Consider the following 13,020-nt stretch of genomic DNA (forward strand, 5'->3'; position numbering starts at 1 on the left):
GAGGAAGCGTGGAGCCGAGGGCCCTCCCCAAGCCCCAGGCACTCAGCAACAGAGCAGCAACTGTCCTTGCTGGAAAGCTCTCTTCACATGCAGACTGGTTTCATCTACCACTTAACACAAGTTTCATGTATGCTTGAAAAGCACCCACACGTTCCAAGTGAAATTGCTTAGACTCTTACCCCATGGCCGCCTCTTATACGCATATATCTCACATCAGTAGGTCCTGTCTATGTTGTTTCATGAAGATATAGGATCACACAATATATGAAAATAGCTTGCTTTTCACGTCTACGCTACTGCGGAGGAACACCTCTCTCTGCAGGTTCTTGTGCGCTGTCTGCTTATGCCCAGGGGAGAAGTGCTGGGGGAGTGAGGACACCTGTAAGGTCATCCTGGGATCCTCCCACTGCCCTGGGCACCAGCCCTTTAGACGGAGGTCCCGTGTGCCTGCCCGCCCCCCGTGGGACGTGTACCTCAGACCTATGCAGGAGACCAGTGTGCTAGAAGGGGCCGGAGAGACTCTGTCCACGGGGAGCAAAACCGGAATGCAGAGCGCTCCACCGTGCCCCCACCGGTAGAGGTGCTCCTCAACCGAGCATTTCTATCAGTTTGGACTTTGCTTCTGTAGCACTGTTTTCTTTTAGAACCGAATCCTCAGTCAACGGGCTGCAACGCCAGCTCGCATCCAACTGAGGCTGCGTCCCCGCCCTGAGCCCAGTGATTCCTTCACCTCAGTGGTACATTAAGCCGGAGCCCCTTCCACATCATCACTAAAACTGGGTGTGTGGGGAAGATTAGGGATAGGCCCATGATGGGTTAAACAAAGTCCGTTTAAGAGTGAAGAATTGATGTCCGATGAAAGGACAATCTGGGTTAAGAATTATAAAACCTCAAACAATGTGGCTTATACCTCACAACAAAATAAATTCTAGACAGATCAAAGCATTAAACTTTTTAAAATGATACTTATGGAAAAGAAGTAAAAATATCTCTGCTTGCAGATGACTTGATCTTAATGCGATAACTCTAAGGATTACACACACACACACTCAAAACTAATTCAGCAAAGTTGCAGGATACAAAATCAACACACAAAAATTAGTAGTATTTCTATACACTAGCAGTGAACAACCTGAAAGAAAATTACGAAAATTTCATTTACAATAGCATCAAAAAGAAAACATTTAGTAATAAATTTAACAAAGAAAGTGAAAGACTTGTACACTGAAAACTAAAAAACAACGCTGAAAGAAATTAAAAGATATAAATGGAAAGACAGCCGATGTTCACGGATTAGAAAACTTAATATTATTAAAATGCCACTATTACCCAAAGCAGTCTACAGACTCAACGAAATTGCTATAAAATATCAAAAGCGGTTTTTTTGCAGAAAAAGAAAAATGCATCTTAAGAATCATGCAGAAATTTAAAGGACCCTGAATTGCCAAAGCAACCTTGAAAAAGAAAAAGTCAGGGGACTCACACTTCCTGATTTCAATACTACGAAAGCCACAGCATGTGTTACTGGCATAAGGACAACATATACACCAATGGAACAGAATTGAGAGCCCCAAAAATAAACCCTCAGATGGTCAAATGATTTTTGACAAGATGCCAAAACAATTCAGTGGGGGAAAAGACAGACTTTTCAACAAATGGTGCTGGGAAAACTGGATAGCCACATGCAACAGGATGAAGCTGGACCACCCCCCCATCACACCATATACAAAAAATTAAGATTATTCAAAGACTTAACGTAAGAGCTAAAACTATGAAACTCTTAGAAGAAAACACGGGAAATCTTCATGACCTTGGATTTGTCAATGGTTTCTTAAACACGACACCAAAAGCACACGCCACAAAAGGGAAAAGACTGAACTTCATCAAAATTTAAAACTTTTGTACAAAGGACACTATCAAGAGAGTGAAAAAACAACACAGAGAATGGGAGAAAATATTTGCAAGTTATGTATCTGTTAAGGAATTAATATCCAGAATATATAAAGAAATCCTACAATTCAACACCACCACAAACAACCTGATTTAAAAATGGACAAAAGACGTGAATAGACATTTGTTCAAAGAAGATACACAAATGGTAAATAAGCAAACGAAAAAATGCTCAGTATCACGAATCGTTAAGGAAATGCAAGTCAAGACCACATTGAGATCTTCATACGCATTAGCACGGTTTTCACTTAAACAAACAAAAAACCCCAAACCCCAGAAAATGTTAGTAAGGATGTGGAGAAGTTGGAACCCTTTGCACTGTTAGTAGGAACGTAAAACAGTGCAGTTGGGCTTCCCTGGTGGCGCGGTGGTTGAGAGTCCGCCTGCCGATGCAGGGGACACGGGTTCGTGCCCCGGTCCGGGAAGATCCCACATGCCGCGGAGCGGCTGGGCCCGTGAGCCGTGGCCGCTGAGCCTGCGCGTCCGGAGCCTGTGCTCCGCAACGGGAGAGGCCACAACAGTGAGAGGCCCATGTACCGCAAAAAACAAACAAAAAAAAAAACAGGGCAGCTGCTCTGCAAAGTATGGTAGTTTCTCAAAAAAAAAGTAAACGCAGAATTACCATGTGATTCAGCCAGTCCATTTCTGGTTATATACCCAAAGAACAATGAATTTATACACCCATGTTCACAGCAGCATTACTGACAAAAGACAGAAGCAACCCAAGTGTCCATTAGCAGATGAATGGATAAATAAAATGTGGTGTATATATAATAAGCCAGTCCCAAAAGAACAACACTACTGTATGGTTCCACTTATGTGGGGTACCTAGAAGAGTCCAATTCAGGGACAGACAGAAGAATGGTGGTTGCCGAGGGCAGGAGAGAGGAAAGGGAGTGAGGAGTTAGTATTTAGTGGTACCAAGTTTCTGACAGGGTGAAGAAGAAGAGGTTCTGAAGATGGATGGCGGCGGCTGCACAACTACATGTCCGTACTTCATGCTAGTGAGCTGGACACTTAAGAATTGTTAAAATGGTGAATTTTATGTTATGTGTATCTTACCACAATAAAAAAAATTTTTTAATTTAGAAAGGTGGAGGAAAGGTAACAATTCACTAGACTTGAGAAAGCTTAACCCCAAACTGGCTGAAGGAAAAGCAGAGAAGATTTCTTCTACAGAAGACCTCAAAGGTACAGGTACTGGAAGCAACAAGCACAATGAAAGTGGGGCTAAAGATGGGGTTAGAGACAGAAGGACTGGTTGAAAATCTATTTAAGGAGCAGTAAGAGGCTGAAACTCCCTTCCCCAGCACAAGAGGGGAGTTTGTCTCTGATGGGCAAGAGAAAGTCTCTAGACCAGGCACCACCAGGCACTGTGGAAGGCAGGGGCACTCCCTGAAAAATGGGGGTTACAGGGAAATTTACCTGCTGACTGTCGAGACCTCCAGGCTCCTTCCCTGCCAAGCCCTAGAACCCTGGCAGCCCGGCCTGAGCCCTTCGGTTGGGAGGTCAAGGAAAAGAGTGTCCTTTGGCAACCTTGACCAGCCTAAGAGGAAAGACTGACAGATGTCACGTCTGGGTTTCCCCAAGGAAAACAACCCATGCTGACCACCCAATGATACCCACAGCAGACCAGCTCCCACCGTGTCCCCAGAGCCTCCGATCACCTGAGCCGACAACCTCATGTTGACACTAAATCTGAGAGGGGCCCATTAGGCAGGCCCACTGACTGCATCTGCAGGAATGTAATGGTCTCTGTGGAGAAGAAAATAAAACCATCAGTATCCTCAGGATGGACAATATCTGGATCCAAGAGACAAGAACATGCCGCTCTCCAAAAGCTCAGAGAACAAACTAGAGCTGTAAATTTAAACATATAGGCTACACCATATGAAAACTGCCAATATTTGACTGTTTTCTGACCTACATAAAAAGCAGCTTCATACGTTTGAACCTAAAAAAAAGCAGAAATGAAAAACTTACTACAGTTGACCCTTGAACAACACGAGTTTGAACTGTGCGAGTCCACTTATATGCTGATTTTTTTCAATAGTAAATATTACAGGCTACAAGTTAGTGGTTGAGGCTGAGTTTATGGAGGAAGTGCGGATACCAAGGGCCAACTGTAAGTTATATTTGGATTTTCTACTGCAAGGAGGGCTGCACCCCTAGCCCCTAACTAGTTCAAGGGTCAGCTGTATATGAATTCTGTGATAAGTGGAGGAAAACCAGATACAGAGGTGGGAAAAAGGGAAAAAAATTAAAGGTATCAGAGGACTACTAAAGGAAGAAAACAGGAGGGAAGGAAATTAAATAATTCAAGGAAATTTTCCAGAACCAAACTGAGAGATTGAAAGCGCTCATGAATGCTCAGTATAATCCCTGAAAATGGACTCAAACCAAGGCTCATCATCCAAAACCGCAAAAAACTCTGAGATAAAGATCATGTCCTACATAGGGCTTCCCTGGTGGTCCAGTGGCTAAGACTCCCTGCTCCCAACGCAGGGGGCCCAGGTTCGATCCCTGGTCAGGGAACTAGAGCCCACATGCCGCAACTAAAGATCCTGCACACCGCAACGAAGATCCTGCATCCCGCAACTAAGACCCGGCGCAGCCAAATTAATTAATTAAATTTTAAAAATAAATACATAAAAAGATCATGTTCTACAAACTTCCAATGAGAGAAAATATTCACTGAAGGATGGAGCATCAAATCGTTTTGGACATCAACTCTGGAAGGCAGAAGCCAAAGGAGCAGTGCCTCCCACTTTGTGAAACAATATGGTTCCCAAACTAGGACTATACAACCAGCTAAGCTATCAATTAAACATGAAGGTATAATACAGCCATTTTCAGACATATAAGGTCTGGAAGATGTCCTCTACCAAATGAACAGATAAACCAAGAAAGAAGATACGGGACCAAGGAAAGAAGGGTCCCTGCACAAGACAGAAACCAAGGAAGTCCCAGGACGGGAGCTGTGCAGCAGGCAGAGACAGCCAAGTTCAAGTAGGGGCAGGAGGAAAAGAAGTCCAGGAGGGTGGTTTCCTACAGACTGGTTGAGGGCCTGATGAGTTCACGTGGGGAAAGAATAGTACTCAAGTCTGTTATAGAGTCTGTTTAGAAACCAACCAAACAAAAATGAGGCAATTATTAACTCTAGGGAAAACAAACCAAAAAAATGTACAAGAAAGGAAACATACCCATAATACACACTTTGGCTCAACAGTGGACAATACTTACATGGCCATAATAAGGTAAATAATAGTGACTTAACCACAAATCGGGAAGATGAAGGGAGAAAAGGGAGCAGGGTAAGAGAACGTAAGAATAGTAATCCTTGTTCTCTGCATAGCAAGTTAGCAAACACAGAGCATCTGAATAGGAAAAACAAAAACAAACAAAAAACAACAAGAAATAGCAATGTAGCCTTGCTGTTTGGAAAAAAAATGGAGGTAAACAGAAACAAAGAGCTCAAGGGTTGAAGGTGGTTGCCCCAAGGTGAGAATCAGGGGCAGGGAAGGCGAAGCCGAAGGGCCACCTCGAGCACCCAATTAGCACTTCTACACGAAATGCAGCCTGAATATCAAAAACTAGACAACCGCGGCTTCACTCTGCCACTAGACCTGATCCTCCAACCACACTGAAGGATCTGGAAACATGTCAAGTGCCATCCATTTTGTGGCAGAGACTTATTTTATCATTAACTAGTTATACTGACAGGAGGGGAAAACATTTTAAAAAGAACCGAATCTAGAAGAGACTGGGTATGAGAGATTGGCCTTCATATACATCACACTTCTTAACACAAACGCAGAGATCTGTATGTAGGTCCTGAGACAAAAAGACGACCTGAAAGGATTGTGGTGGAAAACAAAATGCAAAAAGATGATTTATACAAACACACATCATGGACTGTGCTGTAGGTGAGGGGGATTTATACTGGGATCTCTGCTACACATGCACAGTAATTAAATTTAGAAGAAGTGAAAAGAGTTCATTACTACCAAGCGCTTTAGAACAAGATGCTCCCCAGGCCCTCCTCCACGGGGCGGCCCCAGCATCAATTCAAGACCACGAGCTGAGCCCGGAGCTGGGGTCTTGGTGAAAGCTCACCTCAGTGTGGCTCTGTTCTCTGCCTCCATGGAATGCAACACCCCCACTGCCCCCCCAACTCACCACCAATACTACCCAAGGAGGAGGGTGGGCTCCCTAGGCACTAAGGTACAGCATCAGCTCCCACTCGGATGTGGCACTGGTAACAGGAAGGCGTTTCTCAGGCATGAATGTGGGATGGAGAGAGGGAAACAGCTAAACAGTATGTGAATCCTGACCAGGCCAGACATCAGATTGGACTGTGTCAAAATGTAATTTAAATGAGGTGAGGGTATCATTTATTACTTCGTAATTTCTAGAGGAAAAAGGTTTCTTTTCTCCTTTTTTTTTTTTTGGTCTTGTCCAAATCTTAACACGCCCAATCTGACCGTCCTGAGCGATCAGACGAAAACTGGGTTAGCTGGGCTGAGAACGGGCAGCGTGGCCTCTGTCCACCTCCCCGTTGGTTGTGCCCCAAGTCCTTAGGAACCAACTCCAGCCCCATCAGTAAGTGGGGGGAGTCAGGACTCCACTGTGGGGTTTTCTTCTTGTCAACAACAGGCCCCTTGATAGCAGGCTCAGGAGGGGGACACGTAAGCGACAACCACCATGGCAGAAATCAAGCTGCTTACTGCACTGGCCCGGCCTGGCCTCACTGCCGGCTACTCTCCCACACCCCCTGCTGCCAGGCGCCAGGTCGTCCACAGCACCCAAGGGAAGCTTTTCTAGCCCAAATTTTGGGTCAAGATCCACTGCTATGTGCTCATGTGCTCTCACTGCTACTAGCACTATTTTGGGGAGCAATTATTTAAAACCTAATAATGCTTATTTGTCTAATGCGTGTTTCCCCTCTAGACTAGGCTGTGGGTCTGTCTTGTTCACTGGTGTGTCGTAGCATCTAACACTGTGACCCTATAGCAACCGGCACACAAGTATTTCCTTTCGAATGCAGAATGCCCAGCCTGTCCCCTGGGGTCCTGGGCAGACGCCGCTGGGTGCCCCTGACTGACCTGACAGGTTGATTTCGGTTAAGGAGTCTCGGGTGGTGGTGCCCACAGCGGTGAGCAGGTTGATGGACTGGTCAGTCACGTGGTTACAGTAACTAAGGTGGAGCTTGGAGAGCAGGGGCATGTGGCGAATGATAAGCCGCAGGGAGGCGTCTGTGATGTCCAGGCCGGCCAGACGCAGCTCCACAATGTTCCGGAGCTTACTCCGATTGTCCATCTGACCTGAGGAGGCAGGACAGAGAGGCAACATGTCACCCTGACATGACACTTTACAAGGCCTACCAGCCAGGTGGAACACCTGGTTTTCATTTAGCCGTTGAGTGTCTCCCCCAAAAGATGAAAACTGGTTGCAACATTTAAAAATCAGAATAGTCCACATCAAGTTTTACACTTGTAGATTCTTTAAAAGTCAGAAGACCTAGAAACAAAGAGCCTGCATTCCACCCAGCAGTGCTCAGCCAACTGGAGTACAGACAACACAGCATCTCTGGGTCACCACAGATTCCTCATTTAAGGTACTGGTGGGGAGCAGTGAGCCCTGCAACCTGACCTAGGAGGGCTTCATCCCGTGAGGCCCTGTCCGGCCACACTGACCCCGATGCTTGAGGCTTAAAGCCAACGAAGGACAAATTAACACAGAAGCAGTGAGCTGCACAGAGTTCCCATAGTGGCATCCTGGGAGCCTCTGCCCTCTCACGGGTCCCCTCTCGCACCCAGAGCTGACTGAGAACACCAGCTGGGACTCAACTCTGCGTCGAGAAGGGCTGAAGCCAGAGAAGGCTTGAAGACATGAGTACCGGGTGGGGTCTGTGGTGAAAACCAGATCCAACGGCACAGCTTGGTCAGACCACCTTCCTGTGACCCCCACTTGGGTACACCCCTGTCCCGGACACTCACCTGGCCTGTTATCTGTAGGCGGGGACAGGAGATCCCGCATCTGGGCGTCCTTTAGTCCTTCTACCCACTGGACATCCAGGGTCCGGAGCAGCGGACAACTGGAGCTACAGAGGGCTGAGACTGCGATCCATGAGCAGCCTGACAGCACCAAGTCTCGGAGCCCTGGCGGGGGACAGAGAGGGGGCGGCAGGTCAGGTGATACACCCCAGCCCCTGCTACTGCACACGGAGGGTCCCTGGCCCAGTGCTCACCAGGCAAGCGGTTGATGAGCCAGCTCAGCTGTTTCTTGGAGATATTGGTCCAGCCGAGGTCCAGGGAGACAGGCTGTCGCCGGATGATGCCGCTCAGCATCAGGGGTGTGATGGACTTGCAGTGGTTCAGGTCGATGCGGGTCCATAACCGCTTATCACAGCACCTGGGGGCCAGGCCCAGCAGAGGGAGCAACGTCAGAGTTGGGAGCTCTCTTGGGGAGCCCCCTGCATGGCTGCGGTCAGTCCCCCACCTACCAAGCCCAGGGGGAGGCTCCTTAACTTCGTCCCCTGGACCCTTCTGTTTAGTTTCCGTCTCGTTGGCACCTGAGAGCCTCTGCTCGGATTGTCACAGCCCTTCCCCCACACCCCCATGGAAAGTACCAGAAGCTGTATCTACTGGGGGCTTAATTACACCCTCCACAGGCCATATCTCAAAACAACCCTGCATCATGCCTGTTCACAGATGAAGGGAAGTAACCTGGCCAAGGTCAGAGACCGTTCCAGCTGGGAACTATCAAAGCAGGGATTAAGAACAGGAACTGACTCGGGACTCGGAACCTGGGCTAGCTCTTTAAGGACAAGGACTCCCCCGGGTCCTCAGTTCATCTTCCAAGAAGCTAAATCAGGAAAGCAAATAGGGTTCACCTCTTCTGACAAGACCACACTCACTGTAGCTGCTAGACCTCTTTGAGGAGGACACTTAAGCTGGACGGGGCTTAGAAAGAAAGAGCATGACGAGTGGCTCCAGTGGGGGCGCATGCGCCATCCCGGGTCTAGCCTAAGCCTTCGCCTGACCCCCTGGCGCCCCCATCCGAACTCAGCCGGCGCCCCTCACCAGCGGTTCCAGGTCCTGCAGACCCGCATGCAGACACACAGGTCTTGGTGGCTGAGGTAGCTGAAGACGGCCATCCACACCTCCCTGTGCATAACGTGGGCCGCCCCATCATCCAGGGGCAGCGAGTCGGGCGGGGGGCTGATGGGGGGCGGCCGGATCACATGTCGCTCCATCTGGATGCACTTGGGCGGGGACACGGAGGGAGGGGGCCGGGAGATGACTCGGGGTGGGCTGCGCAGGCCGGGCCCCAGCTGGTGCCGCAGCTCCCGGGGGGTGCCGTTGGGCCCCTTGCTGAAGCGGGGAGGGCGCTCACAGAGGCCCAGGGGCCGCTTGGGCTCCTCGTTCTCGCTCTCAGGCTCCGACTTGATGGGCTGGTGGTTCTCGTGGGCCAGGCTGCTCTCCGTCTTCTGGATCTCCTGGTTGAGCTCCTTGCTTAGCTCCTTGCTCAGCTCCTTGTTGGGGAGTCGCCGCTTCCGGCGCATCTTCACCTTCCTCTTCTCCTCGGGGCCCTCCGCCCCCTCCGTGCTGGGGCCAGCGGTGGGGGAGCTGGAGCGGGAGTGGTCGCTCTCCCTCGTCTTGGGGGGCGCCTCGGGCAGGTCGTCCTCCGGCTCCTGCTTGAAGCGCCTGAGAGGCTTGTTGGCCAGAGCCATTCGGTCCTCAGCGTTCTTCCAGGACCGCCGCTGAGGGAGGAGGAGGGGGAGCGTGGGGGGGTGAGCCCCTAGAGCCGGGCCTGCGCCCACCCAGGCCTCCCACCCTCCACCCCAGGACCCACTGCCCCAGGAGCGGGCCTGGGGCGAGGGCGGAAGATGGTACCTTTTTCCTGAAAAGCTTATCTTCTTTGCCGGGTTTTAGCTGTCACAGGAAAGAAAGGGTGCAGAGCTTGCCCCCAGGGTTCGTGGGATTCGGTGCCCTCTACACCCAGCCCCACCAACAGAGGCTGGAGGGTCACCTTCCCAACAAATCCCATCTTCTCTGCTCTGACAGACGGGTGGGCCCTGCCTGCTGGTTTTAAGGAAGAAGCTGGAACTGGCAGAGGGTGATCGAGCTGTCCCCACCCATTTTTCCCACCCCTGGACAGACCCAGAGATATGCAGTCGCCCATTCAGGTCGGACTTGGCTCGGGGAGCCTGTCCCAGAGGCAGGGTCTGCAGGATTCCCAGCCGAGCCTTAATGGCTAGAGCGAGAAGACAACCAGGCGCCACCTCGTGGCTGATGCTGGAAGGGCCGGTGGGCGAAGAGGGGCCGCCAGGATCCTCCGAGGTTCCCCAGATCCACAGGGCTTCCCCGCGGCAGCTTCAGCTTCCCAGGCCCCACGCCGTAACCACGAGCCAGAGCCTCGGGGCTGAGGCCTGGGAAGCTACTACGGTGAACAGGTGCCTCGGAGCGTCTGCGGCAATGGGTTCGAGGACCAGTGGGGCGGGGCAGGGGCGGCCCGGGACTCGCGAGTCCCCGGCGCCTGGGGAGGGCGGGGCGACGTGGGAGCACCTGCTGCTGGAAGTAAGTGAGACTGGATCTCCACCAGGGGCTGAGGCTGCTGCCTAGAGGGGGCCTCGGCGAGAGGTGAGAGGAGGAACCGGGGGACGTTTGAAGCGTCGAGGCCTAAAGGGGTGGGAAGAGGAGGGACTCGCTGGTTTTCCCCTCCTTTCTCTCGGGCCGGGCTCTCAGGACTTCCGGGACTTCGGCTCTCCCCGCTGCCCATCCCCGCCCCCGCCCGCGCGCCCCTGCACCCGGGACCAGCCAGGCCACCCCTCGCTGCCCGCCCCCCGGGCGTACTCGCTTGCGTCCACTCAGCTCCTGGGGCTTCTCGTATTTCCGCTTCCTCCTCAGGTGCACGTCGTCGGGCTTTCGGCGCAGGATGCCGTCAGGGGGCACCTTCTTGGGGTGCTCGTCTGACCTGCGCCGGGGCGCCTCCTCACACTCAGCCCTCCGCTTGGCGGGCTCCTGCCCCTCCTTGTTGTCCCGGTTCATCTTCTGCTCCTTGAGCAGGGAGCCGGGCAGGTTTGAGGCGTACTTAAAGCCAGGGCCACGCTTTTGCTTGTAGGCCAAAAACAGAGAAGGAACACACGAACTGTATATCTTTGGACGTGCCCTTGCCCCCGAGTCCGCGGTACCCCTCAAGCCCACATCGCCGTGGGCAGGGAGACAGGCTGGGTCTGGCAAAGCCAGGGTCTACCCCCTCCCGGGCTGACCCCTGGGACTTGGAGCCCGGCACTCACTTTCCCGGTCTTGCCGGCGTGGTTACACTTTGGACACTCCCAGCAGTTTGGAAGCTCATCGTTGACCACGCCCTCTGACTCCTTAATCTGGGAGGGACACACACCAGTCAGCAAGCAGGGAGGGGGTGGACAGGGCCAGCTCGGCCAAGAGCATCAACACCCCCTCCCAAAGGCCTTTCCATACCACCTCTGGCCAAGAGAAAACACGAGTGGTTAAGACTAAGACGGTGGCTCTGGATTCAGGTCGGGGTTCAAATCCGGCTGGTGCCTCCTCCCAGCTCAGTGGCCCCGGGCAAATCGCTCCGCCTCTGTGGGCCAGTGCCCTCAGCCACGAGATGGAGTGTGCCTATCTCACTGGAGTTCTGTGAGAATTCAGTGAGGTAACCTAGTGAAAGCAATTAGCTCAGGGCCTGGCACCCGGCAAGGACCCACAAACCATTCAGTCATTTAACAGCACCGAACTGGGTGCGTGGTATCAGCAAGTGAGATGTGCTTTCCCTGGAGCTTCTGATCTGGGAGAGAGAGAGAAGTGACCAGGGGCCAGGGGAAAAGCAGAGCACCCCTTTCCAGAGGGGGAGGCGTATGTGCTGGGGAGAGGGGGATGTCCCTACAAACCCCACGACCAGCGCCGAGGGAAGGGGACTGACACCTCAGAGTTGGAGCACCCTTTGGGGCAGGCCCACTCTCATCCCTGTGAACACAGATACAGCTGGGCGGATGGTAGGTGCCAAGTAGGCTGACATTCTCCTGAGGCGGAGGTACGAGGTATGTGCCAGCCCAGAGCAGTCTCTTCCTTTCAAAGGTGGAACCTGCTGCCCAAGACAGGCAGGCGCAGCACGACGGTCCCCAGGAGGCAGTCCTGCCCTGGGCACACCGAGCAAACAGGTTCCTGGCACATGGGACAGGAATGCAACCACCTGTTGTTACAGGACCCGCCCTCCCCTGGCCCAGGCCTTTTTTCCCAGAAGCCCTGAGAGCAGCCCAACTACCCACTCTCTCCCTCTGGCCCAGGTGCAAGACTCTGGAAACTCTCTGTGGTTCTGAGGTCCTGGGAGGTGGAATGTGCGTGTCTGTGTGTGTGTTCACTCCCGCAAAGACACGGGTGCAAGGTCTGAGCGACTCTAGAACCTTCTCGCCCTCAGCTCATCATCGGACACAGAGAATCCCCCAGACTCAGAGTCCTCCAGGGAGGGAACCCAGTTTCACTCCCCTCCACCCCCCAAACCCCCGCAGCATCAGCACCACCAGAGGCCCAGGGGGAGGCGCCAAGCGGCACAGCCAGATGCCCCCGAGGCTGCTCACCTTAAGGCATCCAGGGTGGATGATTTCGTTGCAGATGGAGCACTCCATGAGCATGAGGTTAAACTTGCCTTCTTCCTCTTCCACCGTGTCCTCTTTTCCTGCCTCGCCACACACCAGACACACGGCAGTGTGGGGCAGCACTGGCTAAAGAGCGGGGAAAACACACAGGAGTCAGCACGGCCGGGGCCCCATGGGAAACACATCAAAGGCCATGAGGTGCTCCCCTCGGGCCTTCCAGGAGCTGGGGGAGAACCAGCCCAGGCACTGCCCATCACTCATTCATTCATTCATTCAAATACTTATCTGGCTACTACCTCCACGTGCCAGGTACCGCTCCAAGTGCTAGCTATAGCACTGAACCCGACAGATAAAAGTCTCTGCCATCCTGAGCTTACAGTTTAGTGGAGGGAGGCGAGCAAAATGAAGAAGAGTCTGTTAGATGGTGACAAGGGAAACGGAGAAAAATA

At 52.1% G+C, this 13,020-nt stretch overlaps 1 protein-coding gene and 1 non-coding gene across 2 annotated transcripts in view; one reads left to right on the forward strand and one right to left on the reverse strand.

Annotated features, from left to right (window-relative positions):
- The window catches only part of KDM2B (lysine demethylase 2B), a 64,329-nt gene that overhangs the window by 1,623 nt on the left and 49,686 nt on the right, over positions 1-13,020 (reverse strand). Inside the window, exons 10-18 of the mRNA XM_055080717.1 lie at positions 12,554-12,697; positions 11,252-11,338; positions 10,809-11,069; positions 10,521-10,634; positions 9,849-9,887; positions 9,036-9,715; positions 8,201-8,364; positions 7,950-8,111; positions 7,056-7,274 (exon numbers count right to left, since the gene is read on the reverse strand). Of these exons, the coding sequence (XP_054936692.1) occupies positions 7,056-7,274; positions 7,950-8,111; positions 8,201-8,364; positions 9,036-9,715; positions 9,849-9,887; positions 10,521-10,634; positions 10,809-11,069; positions 11,252-11,338; positions 12,554-12,697 (1,870 nt within the window). The remainder of the gene's footprint in view (positions 1-7,055; positions 7,275-7,949; positions 8,112-8,200; positions 8,365-9,035; positions 9,716-9,848; positions 9,888-10,520; positions 10,635-10,808; positions 11,070-11,251; positions 11,339-12,553; positions 12,698-13,020) is intronic.
- TRNAW-CCA (transfer RNA tryptophan (anticodon CCA)) lies at positions 4,413-4,485 on the forward strand. Its single transcript has one exon. It is a non-coding gene; the product is annotated as a tRNA-Trp (tRNA).

This window comes from Physeter macrocephalus, chromosome 19 (assembly GCF_002837175.3).
Source record: "Physeter macrocephalus isolate SW-GA chromosome 19, ASM283717v5, whole genome shotgun sequence".
NCBI classification, from domain to species: domain Eukaryota; kingdom Metazoa; phylum Chordata; class Mammalia; order Artiodactyla; family Physeteridae; genus Physeter; species Physeter macrocephalus.